Raw genomic sequence first — 21,891 nt, 5'->3', positions numbered from 1 at the left:
TGGCGCCGGCTGACTGCCCCTTGCCGCGAGGTTTCGAGAAGCGGTTTCATGAACTGGCTGGCAGACCCGCCAGAGGAGATCCCTCTATGCACTGGCCCGTGCCAGTCCACATCACGCGCTCTCGGAAACAACAGAGACAGCTCTTGCAGAGTTCGGACCGTACAGGTTTGCAAGTGGCGGCGGGGCGCTTGGATGCCGCCGCCAAGTCATTTAACATCGCTGCCTACTTCGTGCTCACAGAAGATATGCCGAATAGACCCTGTCGAACGCGTGAACCCCAACACCTCACAGCCAGAAGACTGCCCAACCCAAAGTAAACCCGACTAAAAAAAATTACTAAGAGAAAGAGGGAAAAGAAAAACTCCGCGAATGATGATGCTCCTCCCAATGCATGTCGTTACGTGGCCGCTCATTGCTCGCCTAGCAGGCGGGCTGTGATGTCGCCCATGTAGGCCTCCTCCAGAGCGTAATCTCGCCCGTTATTCCGATCGATACCAAAATAATGGAAAGCGTCGATTACGGCGTCAATGTCAAAGCCCATGTTGACAAAGCGGTCGACCAAGTCCTTGTTGTAGCCCATGTATCTGCGCCAGTCAGCGTGCGAGTCCGTTAGGTTCCGACCGTCAGTCGTCCGCCTGCCCAAGACAAGACATACCGGTTGGAGCCGCTGGCGCGCTGCACCGGCTGGTTCCCATGCTTCGAGAGCCACTTGTTGAGGTCGAAGGCCTGGCGGTTGGCGCCGGCAAAGCGGACGGCCCAGTCCTGGGCGACGCGGGCAAACCGTTCGGGGTTCTCGACCATCATGCTGGCTACCTCGGCATCCTGCGGATCCTTGGGGTTGGGGGCCTCGAGCAGCATGCGCAGCGAGAGGAGAGCCGTTTTGATGGTCTGGACGGGCGACCACCCACTGCCCAGCGTGTCGAGACAGATGGCGCCCTGCACAATCTTTGAGTCAGCCGCGAGCCTGGTGCCATGTCGGGGTCGGGGTCGGGGTCGGGGAGAAGCCGGCGCACCGTCTGACTGCTGACGTTAGGGTGCCAGATCTTGGTCTCAAACTTCATGAGCGGCGACTTGAAAGGGTATGTGTCGGGGATCTGGATATCGATATCGTACGATGCGCCCGCATACGGTGTGTCCGGGGGCGCGGGGATGACGCCCTTGAGGTGCTTGAGAGACACGCCGTCGGCGGGTGCTGCGTATACGCCGGAGCTATCTCGGTCGGCCTGGATGTCGGCCAGCTCCTTGGCGATGCGGCGGTCCCGGCTGCTCGTCATGGCGGGGGTGGTTGGGACGTGCGGTCGGGCTGGTTTCCGGTGCTGCGACTGTCGGCGGCGAAAGACGTGGGCAGCGTCGCGCGGGGGGGGAGGCGAGGTCGAGGTCGAGGTCGAGGTCGAGGATGACGACGAGGGCGGCTTAGTAGTCAGACGAGTGGGCGGACGCTGAGGCGGTTGTTAGGAAAACTGCCCGAGGCCAGGCGGAGGGGCTGACAATATACGTTGGAACTGCCACACCAGTGTGGGAACGGAAAGACACTGCGAAAACGACGTCAGTGGGCGGAAAGCTCGAGGGTGTGCAGTGCAGTCGTCGGGCGCTAAATATAGGTTAGTAGGTAGGCTGGCCACCATGTCGGCGCATCATGCTTTCAGCATCGCCTCGAGTTGCCGCAACGCCGAGGCGACAACGCGCTCCGTGATGCGGGGCCGCCGCTACTTGGCACGCGCAGTCCTTTGTGCTATAGTAACAAATTCTTTCTAGTACTGCCAAGAGAACGTGCTCACGCACCTTGGTAGTGGGTGTCATTGTGGGAGGCTACCTCTTTGTCTGTTATCTACTTCGTACTTTGTACTCACCTCAGCCATGACCACCGGCCTCACAATCACTACCAAAGCCTGCGTGCTGCCATACCCATAAGATCAAGAGAGCCGGGGCCGCCCCAGCGACAACATTGACGCTCTGAAAGACATGTTTTATTAGTAGATATGCGTCACCACCAGCTCCAAAGTCTCTTACACCGGGAGCTCGCGAGCCTTTGAGCCCAACTTGGCAAGCTTCCAAGAAGAGCGGAGTATAGGGTATGGGGTAGCTTGCTAACTGGAGGGGACGAATCGTGTCGCCGATTCAGTTGACAAATTCGCACCAAAAACGGCGCCTGCAAAACATGCAATGGTAATTTGCATTGCGTTGCAAGGTTTGCTCAGAGAATTCCGGGAAATGTCTACTTGATCAAACCGGCCTCAATTTGCGGGCATGCGGCACAATCGCCCGTTGCTCTTTTCAAGGGCGGCCAAGCAGGTCACGTGCATTATGATCACGTGATCCAGAGCTGCGTGTTCCCTGGCGCCTGATGGCCAGGCGGCGATTCATCATCAACGACCAAGACCGGAACCCTTCACAACAGCTCTGTATCCATCTACACTACCCTCAACCATCCCCCGAGCTGTGATCAAGCTGTATCATACCTCCGCAGGCCCTTGTTTGAAAGCACGAGCTCCTAGAGCTTGACGCCAATATGGTAAGTCTGGTGCTGGCCTCGAGAGTGCCAAGCTGACCATCGCAGGGTCAAGGCCAATCTGGCATGGGAGGCGGCGACGGCCGCGACGACAAGGACAAGAAGGTACGCGCCCCGAGGTTCTGTCCCGTGCCCCCCTTACCTGACAATTGTACAGAAGGACAAGCCTAAGTATGAACCTCCTCCCCGACCGACGACGCGGGTCGGCCGCAAGAAGAGAAAGGCCGGCGGCACCAGCGCGGCGGCCAAGCTCCCTGCCGTATACCCCACGAGTCGCTGCAAGCTCCGCCTGCTACGGATGCAGCGGATCCATGATCACCTCCTGCTTGAGGAGGAGTACGTCGAGAATCAAGAGCGACTGCGCAAGGCCAAGGCTGCCAAGGAGGGTCAGACCGCCGGCCCCGACGCTGACGTCGACCGGTTAGCCGACGAGCGCGGCCGCGTCGACGACATGCGCGGCAGCCCGATGGGCGTGGGCACCCTCGAGGAGCTGATTGACGATGACCACGCCATCGTCAGCAGCACCACTGGCCCCGAGTACTACGTCAGCATCATGAGCTTTGTCGACAAGGACCTTCTTGAGCCCGGGGCGAGCGTGCTCCTTCACCACAAGAGCGTCAGCATCGTGGGCGTCCTGACGGACGACACGGACCCCATCGTCAGCGTCATGAAGCTCGACAAGGCGCCCACCGAGTCGTACGCGGACATTGGCGGCCTGGAGCAGCAGATCCAGGAAGTCAGGGAGTCGGTCGAGTTGCCACTGCTGCATCCGGAGCTGTACGAGGAGATGGGCATCAAGCCGCCCAAAGGTGTCATTCTCTATGGCGCCCCCGGCACGGGCAAGACGCTGCTGGCCAAGGCCGTCGCGAACCAAACATCGGCCACGTTCCTGCGCATCGTTGGCAGCGAGCTGATCCAAAAATACCTGGGCGACGGCCCACGGCTGGTCCGACAGCTGTTCCAGGTATGTGTGACGTGCTGACTACGAAGACGCACGCTGATTAGTCTAGGTTGCTGGTGAAAACGCCCCATCCATCGTGTTCATCGACGAGATCGACGCCATCGGCACTAAGCGCTACGATTCGACCTCGGGCGGCGAGCGCGAGGTTCAGCGGACCATGTTGGAGCTCCTCAACCAGCTCGATGGTTTCGACGACCGGGGCGACGTCAAGGTCATCATGGCCACCAACAAGATCGACACGCTGGACCCGGCCCTGATCCGGCCCGGCCGCATCGATCGTAAGATCCTGTTCGAGAACCCCGACCAGAACACAAAGCGCAAGATCTTCAACCTGCACACGTCCAAGATGAACCTCAGCGAGGATGTTGACCTCGAGGAGTTCATCTCGCAAAAAGACGACCTATCTGGTGCCGACATCAAGGCCATCTGCTCCGAGGCGGGCATGCTCGCCCTGCGAGAGCGCCGCATGCGCGTGCAGATGGCCGACTTCAGGTCTGCCAGGGAGCGGGTGCTGCGGACCAAGCAGGAGGGTGAGCCGGAGGGTCTGTATCTGTAGTGTATACTGTACAGTAGACGTAAACGTTGAGGAGGGCTGCTCAGCTGGACGCGGGGTGGCGAGACACAGCCGAGTAATGAGTTGTATTATCACTAAAATTATGAGGAAAACTGCGCCCACATGCCGACAGTCAGTCTCTCGCTGGTGCTATGTTGCCAATCGTGCAGCCCCCCCAGTCAATTACGCGCAGGCTCCACCTTGTTGTCCAAGTCTTCTTCCTTGAGGCTAACGCTCTTCACCGGTGCTTGGGCTTGCCGGCCAGTGACGCCCGGGGGTGCGTGACTGTAGAGCCAGCGAGCGACGAGGAACGCGGAGAGCGCCCACGCCCACATCAGCGCGGCAACGGATGATGTGAGAAGCAGCGTCGGCACAAGGGCGAAGAGCGCGACGCCAACCCAGAAGAGCGTGAAGAGAAGGCCCGTTGCGAGGGCGAAGCCCACGGCCGACGCACAGAAAAGGGTGAAGAGCAGCAGAGGCAGCAGAGAGAAGCAGACTTGCGCGAGCAGAAACGACTGCGCAGCGTTAGCTCCGCGTCGGGGGATGCGAGGATGCGCGTGGGGCTCAGTCGTACGAAGAGGATGGGTCGCGACGAGGCGAGTGCCGAAGCCGCGTCGTACGCGTGGCGTCGCGAGGATGGCGGCACGACGCGGTCGAGGGACCGCTGGGCGACGGAGTAGGTACCAGTGACCTGATCGGCGATGATGGCCTTGACCGTGGACGCGGCGGCAGGGGCAGGCGGCGAGCGGTCACGAGCGTGTTGCCGGCCCCCGGCGTCTTGATCCGCGATGGCAGCGGGCATGGCGTGCAGCTGTGGCAGAGCTGGCAGGGAGCGCAAAGTAGGTACGTAGTATCGCGGGCGCGTCGCTTACTAGCTGGCCGGGCCGGTCAAATGGCTGGCGCCTGCTTGTTCAACGGGTCGAAAGCGGGTGGTGATGCGAGATGCGACTGTGATGGGCTGCGGCGGGCATGGCCGAACGGACGGACGGACGGACGGACAGGTCGCGGAGCGGAATGTGGTGGTGCGAGGTCGAAATAAGGTGTCGGTTGGGCAAGAAGGTGTCTTGGCCGCGCAACGGTGACGCAGATGACTACGTACCATGTGGGAGGGTGCCACAGCCATCGACGTCGACGCGGGGGGGACACTTTCACGAAGCATGCAGTATCGTATAATGTCAGAGATTGGCCTGCGCCCCGTCTCGGGAAAGCAGGGTTTCTTCCGACATTCATTTTTTTTTTGGCAGCCACCAAGGCTTTTGTGCAACCATTATCGTCAAAGTCACCTCGGAGGACGCAGTGGACGGCTGACGGAGCCCATGAATCCCTTCAACTTATCCTAACGTCTGAGACTTTACTTGTGAAGCGAGGCGCAGTCCGACTTCTTGAGGTCCGCCAAGTGCGGCACGAAACAAAAACAAAACGACCAACAAAATTCCTGACCCCAACCGCTGCGAGACATGGTCGGCTATTTTGTTAGGCATTACATGCCACACGACAACGCCTGCTCTACCCCTATCGTGCCGCATATCGCGTACCATTCCGAGCACCGGACAAGACATGGCTCTCCCATCGTATAAGTTCCAAGCTAGAAAAGCACCACCCCCGTTAGCAACGCAAATCGGCAACGCATTAATATATAGCTAGGGGGCTGGGCATTTCGGTCGTAGACTGCTGCTAGCGGCGTGGGAGGGCGAGGGTAATGGCGCGGACTGCTTAGAAGAGCGAGCCTACTAATAATACTTGCTACTTACCGAGTCACATTTAAGATCCCGATCCTCCTCGATAATTCTCCATGCTTGGTCGTTAGGGCTGTAACCTGCGATGCTGTATCTATACCAGCAACAAGGCAGAAACGGATCTATTGGCATTTCACCAATTGTCTAGCTGCAAAGTCAGCACTAACGGAATAGTAAAGCCTGCTGTGTATGCCTCAGCGAAGTGCGTAATTTCCATCACCCCCGGCTAGCATGCTCCCCTCTATTAGGGCTGAAGATTCGGAGAAAGAGGGGGAGAAGGGATGGGCAAGAATGAGGTGGGCGGCTCGTACGCCAATAAGGTCTTGTTCGTTCCTTCTGTCCGCCTCTTCCTGTGCTTCAATATTGGTGGTGAACAAACTTGACTCGTCATTTCTCGCGAAAAGTCTAGCCGCAACGAGCGTAGCGAAGAGGACGCAGAGGATATCCGGCACCCGCATGGTATAGACTTCCGTGTAATGGGTGAAACCTAGGGCAGATTAGTAAAATAGATATAGCCAAACATAAGGATATATATACATACGCTTGTAAAGACGAAGATCCTGAGGTAAGAGATGAGAAAGAGGTTGAAACTTCTACGCATGTAGCTATAGAGCAAGACATCCTAGGGGGAGGGGGGGGACAGGCTTTATAGGCGATTAAGGGCTTTAATATATACGTACTTGTATACTGTAGATAGGAGAGCATATCTTTATTTCGTTATATTAGTTTCTACTGAAGCCGCGCTAAACATGAACGGAGCAGCTTGACACCACCCGGCTTCAAGCGATAACGGAACATTAGGCAACAGCAGGCAGCAGGATAGAGACATGCTGATGCGGGCGCATCATTGTCCGTCGGACGCCCCGCGCGATGATTCGCGTCGCAGCGCACTTTTATATAGACGTCATTGAATAGATTACAGACACTGATAGCGATGTGCGACAGTCGGCCCGACGCAAGCAATCATCTGACATTAACATGCTTCACCGAAAGGACACTACGTAGCGGTATTACATGAAGATGGCCGTTGCTCAAGAGCTCGGGCGACTAGGATGACCACCCTGATATGTATGAAGGAAGTACCTGCGTAATGCTGTGGTAATAAGGGACCAAGGTATACTGTAGGTAAGGTAAAGTGGCATAAAAGCGGTGGAACTTTGAGACACGTATTCGTACCATTACTACTGGCACCGGTTGGGTCGGACCTGAGACGAAGCACGGGCTTGGACTAGCAAGTAGCTGCACATTGGGTTTAGGCAGTAACTAACTCAATTACCAACTTCCATGCGTTTACAGTACGTACTGCGAGCCTCAACTTGTCAAATGATTTTGGGTGCGATTCGACGCCTTGACCGGGGGGCCCGGTTGACTGTGCGTTCGAGGTACTGCTCCGTATACTGTTCATTAATAAAGTTTGGAAAGTGGCGCCCCACAGCTTCGCGACGCGTCTTCTCGTCGTGAGCACGGCATCCGTTTCGCGCCAGGCAGTAACTTAGTTCGTATACATGGGCACTCGACCATTGGCAACACCAAGCAGGCACAGCCCACACGCTGCGCATGGCGAACGCGCATGGCCTCGGCGACATGTCCGCGGGGGGAGAGCCCGACCTGCGCGGAGATCTGCTGAACGAGCTCGACAACATCCAGACTCCGGGCTCCTTCGCGACCATCGCGACCCTGCCCGACGCGCCGCCCGCCGGCCTCTTCGTCGATGGCCTCGGTGAGGTGTCCATGCCGCTCGGCGAAGCCCAGGCGGCGCGCTTGATCGACAAGTGTCGTCACGCACCCTTTGGCAGGAAAGAGGAGACCCTCGTCGACCTCAGCGTGCGCAAATGCTGGGAAATGGACCGCTCGCAGTTCAGCTTTCGCGACCCCGCCTGGCCCAGTTACCTCAAGATGATATGCGCCAACGTGGCTCTCGACCTGGGCATCGACGCCGTCGTCCACGCTGAGATATACAAGATGCTCATCTACGGGGAGGGAGCCATGTTCAAGGCACACACAGAGTGCGTGCCAAGGACCCCTGGTGCGACGGCTGGCAGACGCTGACGAAAACAGCACGGAGAAATGCTCCGGCATGTTTGGCACGCTCGTCGTGTGCCTTCCGTCGGCACACGGGGGCGGGGATGTTGTCGTGAAGCATTGTGGGCAGGCAAAGCTCCTCTCGTCATCGGCGACGGCGCAGTCGTACTTGGCATGGTATTCCGATGTCTCCCACGAGGTTCTCCCCGTCACGTCTGGCTACCGTTGGGTCCTGACGTTCAACCTTACACTCGACACGTCGATCGAGCGTCCCCTGGTGGGTGGTCATCAGAGCCAGATGCGGGCTGTTCGACAGATCCTCACGGGTTGGCTCGGCGTGGCCCCAGAGAGCAGACAGAATAAGTGTCTCCTCCACGTCCTCGACCACGACTACACCGAGGCCAACATGTCCATCGGGGCGCTCAAGGCTCGAGACTTGGCTCAGGTCCAGGCGCTCCGCGACCTGTCGACCGAACTTGGCTACGAGGTCTTTCTCGGTCTCTTGACCAAGGAGGAGCTAGGGACTCTAGACGCCGACTACGACCACTACCACTACGACCACTACGACGACGACGACGACGAATCGGAAGAGGGAGGGTTCCACGACCTCGCCGATGTCTGTAGCACGAACCACAGCTTCAAGACATTGTTTGGCTTGGACGGGCGCATGATTGCCCAAGAGGTTGACCTAGCCGAGGACGATCTCCTGACCGATGGGTACTTTGATGACCGCGAGTGTGAAGAGGATCGAGGCTATACCGGCAACGAGGTGCGTACGAAGCCGATGACTTCAATCACATCAAATCCACAATGTCGGCTGACAAGTTCAACAAAAGGGGGGGGGATGCGACCCATTGGTATCATGTGGCGGTAAGAAGCCCGAACGAGAACAGCGGGCCTAGACTCATGCCCGTTACAGGCCGTTGCCATAGTTCCTCACGACGGGCTCCACGCGTTCTTATCCAAATCCTCTTACGATACGTCGGATATCCAGCCACTGATCCGCTACTACGCCCGGTTATGCCTCCAACGCCCGTCGGTACCAGCTTTCCCGCAGCTGCTCTGGCGGCTTTGTCGGACGGTGTGGGAGCAACGTCTTGAGCCGGATAGACCGTCCTGGCGTCCGCTATTGACCATTGATGGGGAGGGGCTCCACGGCGTGGTCAAAGTTGCCCTCGCTAGAGAGGAATATACCGTCTTTGAGCAGGCCGCCTCCAATCACAAAGGTGCGATGCTGCATAGCACGTTCGCGGCAATGATGCAGTGGGTGCAGCGGGGTGAGGACGTCGAGGGTCGCTTTAGAGCCATCAAAAAGGGGTGAGTTTCGCCCAACGCACTTATTTGCCATAACGCACGCTGACCAGGCCAGTCTGTGCCTCGCCCTCTCCTCCTTCAACCACTTCTCCGCCCGATATCGGGCCATCAGGAGCTTCATGACCGTCCCAAAAAGTATCGCCAGCCCCGACCCTGAGTCAAGTTGCATCCGAGGGTGGGCTCGCGCAACGATCCGTGAATGCCTCGATGCCTGCCTCTCTAGCACGGTTCTGGGGCCGTTGGCCGGATCAGACATGGTGGACTGCGTGCAGTACTTTGAAAACCCGACTGAATTCTTCTCACTATAGTATGTTCTCCGTGTGTTTCCACTTATCGCACCGCTGACATCGCAGTGTGATGCCGAAACTCGATAGGAGGCTCGATCAGCCGGCGTTCTACCTTGCCTTGATGGCCCAGCTGCGACGGCATGGCGTGGACGGCTCATTACCCATAGGGTGGGTAAAATTTGCCCATCGACTAATCGCCGAGTGCTTTCTCAGGTCCGTGTCTTTTACACGTGTTAGAGGCGTGTCGTCGTCGACCCAAGAGGCCTCAGCAAAGCGGCCGCGTCTTACCTCAGGCGTGCACAGCTCAGTAGCGACAGCTGTAAGCACCCAAGCCTTGGCTGACTTCTTCTCTGCCATCGACGACCCGTCTGAGCCAGACTACGTGGTCACACTCTTCGTACGAAACGTGGTTGAAGCCGCTCCGGGGTTAGCAGCAGACGAGTTTGAGGTGTTGTGGATTCCGTACCTGCGCTGGCTGGCTGGATCCATGGCATCAAAGGAGATTCCCTTTGATACACCGCGCTACCAACGCCTATTTGTCGCCCTTCTCAGCGCCTACCTGCTCAACTACGTGGGACGAGAGCCGCCAAACGACACTAGCTTGGTGAGGCAGGGCGTGGACTGCGACTGCGGCATCTGCTCAGAGCTCAACGACTTCCTCGCCGACGGCACAAGGAGAGTTGCCCGTTATCCCTTGAACAAAGAGAACCGTTCCCACGTGCACTAGGCGCTGGACAGGGTCGGCGCCGACTGCAGCCACGAGACTGAGCGCTACGGTCGTCCTTACACGCTTGTCGTCACCAAGACGCACGCGCACAACAAGGCCAAGCGTGACGCGTGGCTCGTTCGCTGGAGGAGCGCCCGCGAGCAGCTGGAGGGTTTCAACCAGGTGCATCTCAGGCTCCTTCTCGGGGAGAGGTACAGTATGGTTCGGATGAGACACCTGCGGCGGTCGCAGCCGGCCCAGCCGGTGGTCCAGCAAGCCGCTTCGGTGCCGGTACCAGCTCTCGGCCCTGTTGCAGCAAGGACTCCAGCTCCCATTCAACCTCCCCTTCAGACGCCGAGTCAGGCACCGGCGGACCCGATTGCGCTCGCGCCCTTGCGGTCCACAAACCGGCTGCGTATACCTACAGAGCTGCCTGGTCTTGGGTCGGCCTTGGCTGGGGGGCCATCCGTTGTGGCCGGGGTCAAGCGCAGGGCTCCCGGCAACCTGGACTTGGCGGACGTTGAGGTCATTGATCTGACGGGCGACTAGCGTGTGCTCGTTGCCTGGCGATGATGATGCGAAATGCTGGACGCTCTAAGCGGCACCAGAGCGAGCGTGTTCTGCACAGCCCCCGATGCCATTAGCGGTGTGCCGGTGAGGTTGAAGGGGCCCAGTGACAAATTCTATGCTGTACTTTCTAACTTGCTTTGTGCAAGCGAACATCAGCTGGTCACATGCCATGAGGCTGGTCAATGTTTGACTCCGCATCGCGCCCTGCATTGTTCGTCTTGCAATGCAAACGCAACGCAGCAGCATGAGGCGCCGCATCGGCGAAAGACGAGTGTTTCTGATGGAACCTTGCTTCTCAGTCAGGTGCGAACAAAGCACGACAGAAAGGAGCGACGTACAGCGGTTTATACAGCCAGGACCGTGCGGCGGGGCAAGCCTGCGACTTGCCTGAACGGCGGCCAAGATAATGAACTTGGAGGGACTGTTCGACGTAAGGATTGCCATGTTTGACTTTGGCAGTTGGCTCTGAGGCTCGGGAAGGGCGATCTGCAGATTAATGGGAAGAGCAGGACGCAGATGGCAGGAACAGTCAGATCCCTCTCGGTGTATGGGTCAACTGCGCTCGAAACTTTCTTCATTGTGAAGACGGGAATGGCGATGGAATACTAACTTTCTAACCTCTATGGGTACCTAATTGTTTGGTACGTTGGTAGTCGGGGCGGGCGTGACTGCCGGCTTGCAAGTTGGCTTCCTCAGTGTCCGGTGACGTCAACGCCCGATTCGGCGATGGAGCTCCCCCCAACTCTTGCTCGTGTCGCGTGCACCTCTCGTCACCATGCGTTCACGACGCACCGTCATCTCTCAAATCACCGCTTGCCCTCCACAGACCACTAGACACCATGGTAGGCAAGCTCGCGGCATAGGGAAAGTCCGCGATGCCTCCTCGTAGCGCCAGCGTGCGCGGCCGCGAGCGCGTCGCCGCGACCAAGGCGTTTGTGCGCCAGTGGATGGAACTCAACTGGGCCGACTGTCTGTGGATGCTGACTGCTGGTGCGGTCGCCATTGCTGTGCGTGTTTCCGGCGAGGGCTACCGACGATGATGCGTCCGGTCCGTCCTGCGTATGTGCTGCTGCTGACCTCTCTGGCGGAACGCAGGTGTACTACTCGCCGGTGCCGCTGACGCGCACGTTCCCCGTCACGTTCAACGGCAGCGGCGACGTCGTGTATCCCGACTGGGCGTTTCCGTATCGCGGGGGCTGGATCATCCCCGCGTGGGCGTCTGGGCTGGCGTCTATCGGAGGGCCCATCGCCGTCTACATCCTGGCGCAGGCTTGGATCCGGTCCGCGTGGGACGCGAGCGCCGCCGTCATGGGCACGGCCTGGGCCGTCATCCTCGGCTCGCTGTTCCAGGTCATACTCAAACAGCTCTGTGGCGGGTTTCGACCCTATTTCCTCGACGTGTATGTCTTGCCTCGCCTCGCCCCCTCCGCCCCGGGACCGCTGATGGCCGCTGACAGAGTCTACCATCTATCAGCTGCCAGCCCGACTTGTCGTCGGCTTTCAAGCACAACCACACGGGGCTCAACGCCGTCGGCTTCCAGCGCATCATGTACACGATCGAGGTGTGCACGCAGCCCGACGCCCAGAAGCTCAAGACGGCAATCACGGCGTTCCCCAGCGGCCACTCGACGGCGGCCTTTGCTGGCTTCGGTTTCCTCTTCCTCTGGCTGAACGCGAAGCTCAAGGTCTGGGCGGACCACCGCCCGGCGTTTTTCAAGCTGCTGCTCACGATACTGCCTATCTTGCTGGCATGCCTGATTGCCTGCTCGCTCACCATTGACGCGGCGCACAATTGGTGGGACATTGTTGCCGGGTCCTTGATCGGGGCCATCATGGCGCTCGCGTCGTACCGCGCGACGTACGCCGCCGTCTGGGACTGGCGGTTCAACCACGTTCCCCTCGTGACGGGCGAGGCGTTTCCGTACGACGGCGAGGTGGATCACGCAGCCGGCACGTGGACGCGGAGCGCGGGCTGGGGGAGGAAAAGGGAGTGGCTACCGGAGACATCGAGCAACGCAGTGGCCGACAATGGCCAGGCGGCACAGGTGGCGAGCGAAGAAGCTGTGTGACAGACCTGGAAATCCTACATGGAATTACTTGGTATACATTAACTTGACAGAGGAGTACATCATCAGTTGGTAGTATGAACATGGGGACTGCTGTTGCTGCCTGAGGTCCAGTGCGGGTTCTCCCTTGTCAACGGCCAGGACAAAGTCCTTTATACTGTGCAAGTCACCGTGAATGTAGCACGGGATGGCGAATGGCAGGGACACGAAAGCTCGACAGCCGGCGCTGCTGAGATCTGATAGCCCTTGCTTCTTCAGAGTAGACAAACCCCACGCGGATCGATCGGCGAAGCAGCCATCGGCTGACCGACGAACGGATCGAGGACGTGACGGGTAGACTTCCTCCCGAATCGAATTCGTAGTCCCGTAAAGATATAGGCAGGCGCCTGGGACGAAGTTGCATGCTTCACGACGGCTTCAATCCCGTGGCATGAGGTCATCGGCTCACCGGAGCCCACAGCGTCAGCAGCAGAGCCAAATCCTTCGGGGCGGCACCGGGCAGATGGATGGCATCGTCGTAGACCGAGGCCATCGACTGCTCAATGGGTTTTATTCTGACGCTACCTGAGTGAAGAATGCTGCTCTTGCTCATTGGCCTAAGGGACAAAATACTGGTGCCGCTCGCACGGGCCCGACGGGCGCCTTCGATCCCGCCCTGGTCCCGGTCCCGGCCCGGCCCCACATCGCCGAGAATATTTCCGCTTTGGGATGCTGCACCTCGCTAATAGATGTTTTTCTTCCCACAAGCCTGTTCAATCATCAGGCAGGACCTTTTTCCGCAGCCTACTGTCCTTCATGTCCTGTTTATACCTCTGGTACAGTTCGTACTGCGAAAAAAAAAAGTTAGCGTGGGATTGTTGGGTAGCATCGGCATCGCATCTCTCGCTTACCGCCTCTTCCACGTTCCTCCTCGCCTCGGGCAGGGCCCGCCTCCCGCAGCCGGGGACGCCCTTGGGGTTCGTCTCGAAGACGCGCCAGCCGTAGCTGTTCATGGGCCCCCTGGACAGCCACTTGTGCAGGTCCCTGTCCCGCCACCACAGCCGCCACCCGCGCAGGGAGAAGGGGTGGCCGATGTGGCCGTACATGCCCGTGCCCGCCAGCTCGTGCATGGCGCGGTACCAGGTGTGGGCGCGGACGTAGCCGGGCCGCACCGACGGCTCCTTTTCCCACTCGCTGCGCCACCATGCGTGGTACTCGTCGACCTCGGCGTTCATGTCCGCCTCGGACGGCAGCAGCGCCGGCTTGCGGTATCCGGCCGCCGCCGGGGCCGCCTGGTCGAGGCGGAGCTCCCGGGCCGTCTCCGCCGCCCAGACCTGCGCCACGGCCGTCGACGCCAGCTCGCAGGTGCACCACACGGCCTCCTGAGGGGCGATCCAGCTGAGGAAGGCGACCGACGACGCCCACCGCGGGGGGAAGAGCATGCGGTGCAGGCGTGGCAGATGCGGGACGCGCGGGTCAGACTGCGCGCGGTCCGCGGTCACGAGCGGCAGGCCGCATGCGCCGTCCATCTCCAGCTCCGGCATGATGCCAAAGTCGAGCGAATAGCCCGTGCAGAAGACGACGGCGTCCACCTCGACCTCTGTGCCGTCATCAAGCAGCACCCGGTCGTCACCGGTAAACGCCTTGAACCCCCTGACGGGCGTTATGCGCCCCCGGTACAGGGCGGGCAGGAAGTGCTCCTGCACGGCTGGGTGCTCGTGCGCCATGCTCGGGCACGGCACCAGGCGCCAGTCCTCGGTGAGCTTCTTCTCGGCGCGCTTCCGACGGGCCCGCGCCGGGAGGCCTGGCCCCATGGGGTCTTCGCGTGCCGCGTCGCTGATCATCTTACCCTGCATGAACTTGTCCACGAGCGGGGCCGTCAGCCACGGGAGGTTGTAGTCGAGCATGTACTTGAGGCGCAGCACCGGCCAGGGGATGGTGCTGTCGGTCGGGATGCCGTCGTCGAGGTACCGCGAGACGATGATTCGCCCTCGGCGGTAGGACTGGTACAACGTGGACGCATGGCCCGCAAGGCTGAGTGACACCTCGCATGCCGTGTTACCGATGCCCACGACTAGAACCCGCTTCCCTGCGAATTGGTCGGGCCTGGGTGGTCAGTACGAAGTACTCGCCGTGGAGTGCCGCCGTCCGAGGCGCGGCAGCAAGGGGATGGATGGGGCTCGGGCATACGTGCGGTAGCTCTGGCCGTGGAGGACCGAGCCTTTGAACTTTTCCTTGCCTGGCATGGGCGGCCACTTGGGCACCGTCTCGCAGCCATTGCCGAAGACGACCTTGTCGAAGCGGAGGACGGACTCCCCGTCGGGGCCCGAGACGTGGACATTCCACCCAGAGTCGAGCTTGTCTCGCAGCACTTTCCGCACCGTCGTTCGAAAGCGGATGTGCTTCTCGAGCTTGAAATGCCTCGCGTACGCCTGGAAATACTCTGCCACGTGCGAGCCGGTCATGTAGGGGGGGTATTCTGTCGGCGTCAATAGGGGGTAGGTACGGACGGGATCTGTCGTGTCGTCCATCGAACGAACGAACGAACGAACGAAACGCACCTTTGGGAACTGGAAAGTCGCTAAAGCCCGACTGGATGGTCAGCGAGGTTGCAGACGCTCGAGAGAAAGACAACTTACAACAAACTTGCTAATGTTGGAGACGGTGTTTTGGATCACCGAGGTGTGCGAAGGGTCGGCGCTGTACGACCAGAGGCCGCCGACTCGCTCTCGCCGGTCGAAGCCGACGACGTCGAAGCCCTCCTCCCGCAGCGACTTGACGGCCGTCAGCCCGGCGGGCCCTACCGCGTGTTAGGAAGTTGCATTGCAGGGCATCGCAGGTGCGTACCGAGGCCGATGACGGCAATCTTGACGTTTTCCATGGCGCCGGATCGTCGCATCGCAGTGTTGGCGAGGAGCTACGATTTGGGCGTCACAAAGTCGGAGCAAGCAGCTCTCGACCCCGTAGGAGAATGGCAACCGACCGGACACGACCGAGCCCCAGCCCGCCATATGTCCGCCATCTCGGGGCACCCTCTCTCTCTCCCTCTCGCCGTGCCTTTGCCTCAGTCCAAGGAGGGTGGTCACGGCGGGCCCCATTGGGTACCATGGCAAACGGCCGGGGCCGGCTTCCTCGGGGGGGAGGGGGCCTCTTCTCCTCTTGTGGGCTGGCAGCGCCCCGTACGAGGTACACGTGGACGGTCCGGGACCACGACCTAATTTATTAGGGTCCCCTAGCTCGTCGGCTACCGTAAGGAGGAGGAGGAGGAGGAGGAGGAGGTGGAGGAGGTGCGTGGGCTTTCACGAGGAGGGAGGGCACCACCCGATGGAAACAACAAGGTGTCGAGGGTGTGGACGCCGGCGTCGGCGCTACAGACGCGGGCTCATGCACGCATCCAGTGCCATGTTTCTGGATCCCACAAGAAAACAGGCGGCCGACGACGGGGTGGCTCGAGGAGCAGGGCTGACGTTGCAACGGGGCGGCGCCGTTGGACCGCGGGCCGGCCCTCTTGCCATTCTGTCGGTAACGCGGCCGGGTTCCTCGCTCGCTTTTTCTTGTTTCTTTTTGGCGGCTTGTTGTTATTAGTGTTGTTGTTGTTGGTGGTGGTGGTGGTGATGGTAGTGATGGCGATGGACGTTAAACTTCATGTCCCTTTGGTCGGGAAAGCTGGACCCAGCCAGCCGTCCCGCTCACATTCAACGAGGTCGAATACACACGCTCGAATAACTAACATACATACCTAACTAGTTAGTCAGTACGTACGCAGTAATAAAAAAAAAGGCAGTTCTGACTGCTCAGGATTCAGGAAGCGCATGCTTGTCATGTCGCAAACCCTGTCTCGGCTGGCCGACAACAAGAGGAGCGCCTCCTCCCGGGGGCGGCTGCACCCGGGCTGGGCCCCCCCCAGCCCACAGACGCCTCTCCCGCTGACGTATTTTTTTTTTTTTTTTTTAGCCTGATGATGGGCAAGGTGGTGGTGTGTGTCCACATATGTACATGCCTAGGCATACGCACGTACACTGTGCATATGCAGAGGGCAACCCCCCCCCCGGTCAGACTTTCCGCCGGCCCCTCACATACCAAGTTACATACTAGGCAGGCTCGCGCGCATTCCTTGCCTTGTGCGGCGTTGGCCCGACGGCTTCGACCGTTGCAGCGCATGCCGTCGGTGAGAGGCGACCGTTGCGAAAAACTCCCCATACGGCTCACGCCATGTGGCATGCGACCAACCGTGTTGTCGAATGGGTAGGTAGGCTGTCGTTTATGAAAAGGTACGAGCGCTGTACTAATTGAGTTGGGGTTTATTATCCCTCCCCCGCCCCTCCCCTCCTCAAGTCTTCTGGTCCGTCATCTCGTGTGGAATCAACTTGACAACTTCGCGAGTGCCCATTGACGCCAAGGCGGGGGGCCCGCCAACGAACCTGCCCATGCGGGATGCCATATTGAGGAATGCATGCGCACGGCGGCGGGCTCTTGACGAATGCAGATGCAGCGAAATCCTTGACAATGCACGTCGCGTAGGATAGATAGGTAGCGTTATTAGTAGTAGTATGTCCAAGAGCAGCGCCGTATCTATCACTTTGTATGCTACCCACCTACGTACAAACGGTACATACTTGGTACCGACACTGCATCGAGCATACCTAATAATATGGGGTTGTCACGACCCTCCTCTACTGCCACGTTATGGGTGCCCGCCCAGGAGCAGCTCCAGAGCCGTCCTCGTGGCCATGCGCGCCTCGTCGTCGAGCCGCTCCTCGGTCGCGAGGAAGGCGCCCGGCAGGAAGTCGTCGACGTCGTCGTCGTCGTCGTCGTCACCCAGCATGATGCGGGCCACGGCCTCGCCGCTCGACCAGCACAGCGGCATGCCGAAGCCGTTGAAGCCGGCGGCGATCCACTCGTCGTCGCCGCCGCGCCTCGTCGCGCTCCGGGGCAGCCGCCCGACGAGGGGCAGGCGGTCCGCCGTGAAGCCCATGATGCCCGACCAGACCTTCTTCACCTCGGGCGCCCGGCCGTCGGCCCACCCGCGCGTGTGGTACCGCGGCAGGACGGCGGCGATGTTGTCGCGGCACGGCGCCCGCACCTCGGTGTCGTCGCTGACCAGCAGCTCGTCCAGCCGGACCTTTTCGCCGCCGATGAAGATGTCGCCCGTGTCGGGGTTCTGGTTGGAGTAGTACAGGCCGATCTCGAAGGCGTCGGCGGCGTCGTCGAAGACGCCCGAGTTGACCATGGTCCACGTCACCTCGTGGCCGCGCCGCCCGAACGCGGGTGGCGCCACCTGCGTCGACATGGTGCCGCGGAGCGGGAAGATCTTGCCTCGCAGCGCCGGCAGCAGGTGGCCGGTGAAGCCGTTGGTCGCGTGCACGACCCGCTTGGCCCGCACGGCGCCGCGGCCTGTGTCGAGGATGTAGGGGTGCGTCGCGTGGCTGGGGTCGTGCGCGACGGCCGTGACGGGCGTGTTGGTGTCGATGGAGAGTCGCGAGCGGTGCTGCTGGTACAGCTGCGCCCAGACCCTCGTGATGAGGCGGTATGGCCATAGAGCGCCGTTGGGAAAGACGATGGCGCCGGCCTTGGCCACGACGTGGTACGTCTGTCAAAAGTCACACACACACGTCATGTCAGTCAAAGCTCAAGCCGAACTAAGGCAGGGGCAAGCAAGCACGACGAAGCGTTGGTTAATGTAGGCAGCTTACTGAGGCGGCCTCGTCGGCCGTGAGGAACCTCGTCTTGCCCCGGTCCTCGGGGACGTGCTCCTCGTACAGCCGAAACGAATCACTGGCCTGCGCAAAGGACGCCTCGTCGTCGAAGCAGATGACGTCGAGGAGGCGGCGCACGACGCTGGCCTCGCGGAACTCGTCGGACGAGTTGCCGAGGGCGTGCATCTTCTCCAGCGTGCGGTTGGCGAAGCGGGCAATCTTGACGGCCTCGTCATGGCCAAAGCTCTCGCTCAGTAACCTGTAGTGACCGGGCACGTGGTTGGTCAAGAGCCCGCCGTTGCGGCCGGTGGCGCCGCTGGTGAGAGTGCGGGCCTCGAGGACGGCGACGGACCCGGACCCGGAGCCGGGGTGTTCGAGGTAGTGCTTGGCCACGCTGCAGCCCGTCACCCCCGAGCCGATGATGGCCAGGTCCACGGCGGAGGGCAGCTCGTCGGACCGCACGTTGGACATGCTGGGGTGCGGCGGCATCTGCCAAAAGGACGTGGTCGGGTTGGCCCGCGGGAGCTCGGGGTCGGCCCTGGTCTGGACCACGAGCTTGTCGACGACGCTGGGGGAGATGGCCATGATGGCTGGACTGGAGTGGACTGGAGTGGACTGGAGTGGACTGGAGTCGGCTGAAAGAAAAAAGTCCCGTGTCTGTTTTTTTTGGGGGGGTTCGGTTCCTGGCCTGGGTTTTGCTTGTTGGATGTTGGATGTTGGATGTTGCGTCCAGGCCGGTCGTCGTCGGAGCAGCACAGAGCAACACACCCCAACCGACCCCTCGCGCGTTTCTCTTCTTTTATATATACCTCGTCCCTCGAGCCATACCCTCGTACAAGGTACAGCGGCCGTGTTCCAGATCGGCGCCCTCGGGACCCGAGCGACAGCACGTCGCCTGCATGGCATGACACAGCCCATTCGTCCATAACAAGCTAAAGGATGACGAGCACGGCAATCGCGGTAATAAGTTACGGATGGATTCTGGAGCGACTCTGCAGCGGACCCAACGACCGACGACCCACCCCCACTCCCCCCCGCGTTTCCAACTTATATATTCGCCTAACAACATAGTCTGTACATATACTAAGTTAGTTACCATGGCCTTTGCCCTCAACTAGCACCGGCACAACAAGCGCCTCCTTGCGAAGTTCCTCGCGGAGACGAGACCGGTCCTTTGGACGACGGCAATGCGGCCGCCCAGTCCTTTCCTGGTCTGGTCAGACGTCGATTGGAACCGTTGGGCGGGTTTGCGGGGTCGACAAGGGGGCAAGGGAAGGGGGGATTCCTGGCGTCATTATTGACGTTGTGCATGCCTGTATCTCAACCCGAGTATAGGATAGGTCGTCGCCATTCAGCCCATCCGCTCGAGGGGGTTACACTGTGCTCTGTCGTGCCCGCGGCGTCTCGGTGAGAAGCCATTGATCATTGTTCAGACGTCCAAGAAAGACCTTTCCTGCACCGCCTTTTCCTCCCCTTGTTTTGTCAGGAGAGGCTTCCAGTGATGGATCCGGATCCGGCTACGGAGCGAGATGAGTCCTTTTGGGCACCGGGGACCGTCACCCTCGAGGACTGTAAGCCCTCAAGCGCCCTCATATCCCCCCCCCCGATCTCCCCAAGACTCCCCGAGTGAGTGCTGAAGCCTGACATTACATCGCCTCCCTTCGCCCAAAAGTGCAACGGTCGACGGAGAATGCCATCCTGCATCCCAGGCCGACGACCGACCCCAACGATCCCCTCAACTGGTCCACCAAGCGCAAGATGCTCAACTTCGTCCTCGTCAACGTCTACGTCTTCTTCAGCTTCGTCCAGCTCGACATCTTCTACACCGCCCCTGGCAGCAGTACGAGGACCAGCTGGGCTTCACCGTCAGCCAGCTCAACACGGCCGCCGCCCCGTGTACATTCTCAGCACCGCCCTGCAGCTGGCCTCGTGCATCTGGCTGGCCGTCACCCGCAATGTCGGCGACCTCTACGGGGGCAACCTCCTGTCCGGCCTCAGCGGCGCCATCTCCGAGACGATTGCGCAAATCACCATTGCCGACCTCTTCTTTGTCCACCAGCATACCGCCATGAACGGCTGGTACCTCCTGGCCCTCTTTACCGGCTCCTACCTCGGCCCCGTCGCCGCCGGGTACATCGTCGACAGCCAGGGCTGGCGCTGGATCTGGTGGTGGTGCGTCATCTTCTTCGTCGTCAACGTAGTCCTCATCGTTGTCTGCTTCGAGGAGACCAAGTACGTCGGGCCAAGTCACGGCAGCTCCTCCGGGCGGGACGCCGACGAGCCCAGCGACGTCGGCCTCGCCACGCTGCAGAGCAACACCAAGGACGACGGCGAGATTGTGCCCACGCAGTCCATGGGCCACATCGATCCGTCCATCCCCATGCGCCCGTACCGCGAGCGCCTCGCCCTCATCACGCCCACCAAGGGCTCGATTCTCTTCGACCTATACAACCCCGTGGTCCTGCTCTTCCGCTTCCCGGCCATCACGTACACGGCCATCACGTACGGCAGCCTGCTCGCTTGGTTCGGCGTTCATGAGCAGCGTCCAGGCGACGTACCTCTTCGACCCGCCCTACAACTTCTCTGCCGCCGGTGTCGGCCTCATGAACGTGGCGCCCCTTACCAGCGCCTTCCCCGCCATCTACGTCGGAGGCCATCTCAACGACAAGTCCATCATTTGGCTGTCGAAACGCAACGGCGGCGTCTACGAGCCCGAAATGCGCCTGTGGGTGGCGCTGATCGCAGCCATTGTCACCCCGGCAGGCATCTTGATGTTCGGGCTGGGCATGGCCAACGTAGGTTCCTGTTGTGTTGGGTTGGGCCGCGGACGCCGTGGCGTGTGTCACTGTGCTTGTTGACGTTTCGTTTCTCAGAAAGCTCACTGGGCCATCCTCGCCGTCGGATGGGGCGTTTACGGCTTCGGGCTCATCGTCGCCTGCGACAGCAGCCTTTCCTACGCCATGGACTGCTATCATGCCGTACGTTCCATCCACACCTCACTTCACACGCTCCTGACGAGGCCTGCCTGCATGCTACGTACTACCTGTCTGTTGTCTCATCCATCACACTAACGGCATTGCCTACATGTAGGTCATTGGAAATGCATTGGTGGGCATCGTCTTCACTCGAAACGCCGTCTCGGGCATGATCCTCTAGGTTCTCACGCCGTGGCTCGCCGCCATGGGAGTGCGCGACCTGCACATCCTCATTGTGGTGCTCTGCTTCGCCATCCTTCTCATACCAGTGGCGCTGCTCATTTGGGGCAAGAAGGCGAGGCTCGCGACGGCCAAGTCGTACATGGAGATGGCGCGCCGCCAGCCAACGCATCGCGAGTTCTGACGGACGTGTGCTTCGTTCCGCGGCATCGCGCAGCAGCGAAACGTACAAGCTTGCGTAGTAAGGGACTTCGGGGCAACACTTTCGAATTGAGACTATCGATGCCGTATTAGTATATGTTGTTCCGCGCCGCTTGCCTATAGATTGAGACGAGCC

At 60.2% G+C, this 21,891-nt stretch overlaps 10 protein-coding genes across 11 annotated transcripts; 6 read left to right on the top strand and 4 right to left on the bottom strand.

The window, feature by feature from the left end:
* Nucleotides 1–409: 409 nt before the first annotated feature.
* Nucleotides 410–1,274, bottom strand: ubc1 (E2 ubiquitin-conjugating enzyme; the record flags this gene model as incomplete). Its single annotated transcript, XM_047985424.1, has 3 exons — nt 410–584; nt 656–936; nt 1,014–1,274. 3 exons carry the CDS (start codon nt 1,272–1,274, stop codon nt 410–412), a joined length of 717 nt encoding a protein of 238 aa, XP_047841401.1.
* A 1,101-nt stretch (nt 1,275–2,375) lies between these two features.
* On the top strand, nt 2,376–4,146 carry RPT2 (ATPase of 26S proteasome regulatory subunit 4). The gene is made up of 4 exons (XM_047985423.1): nt 2,376–2,512; nt 2,558–2,614; nt 2,667–3,473; nt 3,520–4,146. Exons 1-4 carry the CDS (start codon nt 2,510–2,512, stop codon nt 4,024–4,026), a joined length of 1,374 nt encoding a protein of 457 aa, XP_047841400.1. The 5' UTR covers nt 2,376–2,509; the 3' UTR covers nt 4,027–4,146.
* JDV02_004225 (uncharacterized protein) lies at nt 4,053–5,085 on the bottom strand. The gene is made up of 2 exons (XM_047985422.1): nt 4,598–5,085; nt 4,053–4,538 (listed from the first exon to the last, which is right to left on the bottom strand). Exons 1-2 carry the CDS (start codon nt 4,823–4,825, stop codon nt 4,203–4,205), a joined length of 564 nt encoding a protein of 187 aa, XP_047841399.1. The 5' UTR covers nt 4,826–5,085; the 3' UTR covers nt 4,053–4,202.
* A 2,231-nt stretch (nt 5,086–7,316) lies between these two features.
* Nucleotides 7,317–10,109, top strand: JDV02_004224 (uncharacterized protein; the record flags this gene model as incomplete). The annotated part of the gene is made up of 6 exons (XM_047985421.1): nt 7,317–7,765; nt 7,818–8,550; nt 8,618–8,651; nt 8,714–9,098; nt 9,151–9,402; nt 9,449–10,109. The coding sequence occupies 6 exons, from the start codon at nt 7,317–7,319 to the stop codon at nt 10,107–10,109; spliced, it is 2,514 nt and encodes an 837-aa protein (XP_047841398.1).
* A 198-nt stretch (nt 10,110–10,307) lies between these two features.
* On the top strand, nt 10,308–10,637 carry JDV02_004223 (uncharacterized protein; the record flags this gene model as incomplete). Its single annotated transcript, XM_047985420.1, has 1 exon — nt 10,308–10,637. The coding sequence occupies one exon, from the start codon at nt 10,308–10,310 to the stop codon at nt 10,635–10,637; it is 330 nt and encodes a 109-aa protein (XP_047841397.1).
* Nucleotides 10,638–11,533: 896 nt separating this feature from the next.
* JDV02_004222 (uncharacterized protein) lies at nt 11,534–12,727 on the top strand (the record flags this gene model as incomplete). Its single annotated transcript, XM_047985419.1, has 3 exons — nt 11,534–11,665; nt 11,754–12,058; nt 12,133–12,727. The coding sequence occupies 3 exons, from the start codon at nt 11,534–11,536 to the stop codon at nt 12,725–12,727; spliced, it is 1,032 nt and encodes a 343-aa protein (XP_047841396.1).
* Nucleotides 12,705–16,453, bottom strand: JDV02_004221 (Flavin-containing monooxygenase). 2 transcript variants are annotated; one of them, XM_047985417.1, is made up of 6 exons: nt 15,551–16,453; nt 15,343–15,503; nt 15,265–15,295; nt 14,894–15,182; nt 13,615–14,809; nt 12,705–13,551 (listed from the first exon to the last, which is right to left on the bottom strand). In XM_047985417.1, the coding sequence occupies exons 1-6, from the start codon at nt 15,600–15,602 to the stop codon at nt 13,477–13,479; spliced, it is 1,803 nt and encodes a 600-aa protein (XP_047841394.1). In that variant the 5' UTR covers nt 15,603–16,453; the 3' UTR covers nt 12,705–13,476. The 2 variants fall into 2 exon arrangements, with proteins under 2 accessions (XP_047841394.1, XP_047841395.1); XM_047985418.1 differs by having other exon boundaries at nt 15,265–15,284; nt 15,343–16,453.
* Nucleotides 16,454–17,295: 842 nt separating this feature from the next.
* On the bottom strand, nt 17,296–19,016 carry JDV02_004220 (uncharacterized protein). Its single transcript, XM_047985416.1, has 2 exons — nt 18,397–19,016; nt 17,296–18,293 (listed from the first exon to the last, which is right to left on the bottom strand). The coding sequence occupies exons 1-2, from the start codon at nt 18,982–18,984 to the stop codon at nt 17,388–17,390; spliced, it is 1,494 nt and encodes a 497-aa protein (XP_047841393.1). The 5' UTR covers nt 18,985–19,016; the 3' UTR covers nt 17,296–17,387.
* Nucleotides 19,017–19,900: 884 nt separating this feature from the next.
* JDV02_004219 (uncharacterized protein) lies at nt 19,901–21,555 on the top strand (the record flags this gene model as incomplete). The annotated part of the gene is made up of 6 exons (XM_047985415.1): nt 19,901–19,970; nt 20,072–20,239; nt 20,274–20,857; nt 20,949–21,194; nt 21,273–21,377; nt 21,490–21,555. 6 exons carry the CDS (start codon nt 19,901–19,903, stop codon nt 21,553–21,555), a joined length of 1,239 nt encoding a protein of 412 aa, XP_047841392.1.
* A 24-nt stretch (nt 21,556–21,579) lies between these two features.
* On the top strand, nt 21,580–21,738 carry JDV02_004218 (uncharacterized protein; the record flags this gene model as incomplete). Its single annotated transcript, XM_047985414.1, has 1 exon — nt 21,580–21,738. The coding sequence occupies one exon, from the start codon at nt 21,580–21,582 to the stop codon at nt 21,736–21,738; it is 159 nt and encodes a 52-aa protein (XP_047841391.1).
* Nucleotides 21,739–21,891: the final 153 nt, after the last annotated feature.

The sequence above is a fragment of the Purpureocillium takamizusanense genome, chromosome 3, assembly GCF_022605165.1.
Source record: "Purpureocillium takamizusanense chromosome 3, complete sequence".
In the NCBI taxonomy this organism is placed as follows: Eukaryota; Fungi; Ascomycota; class Sordariomycetes; order Hypocreales; family Ophiocordycipitaceae; genus Purpureocillium; species Purpureocillium takamizusanense.
This window is presented reverse-complemented; position numbering and strand designations above follow the sequence as displayed.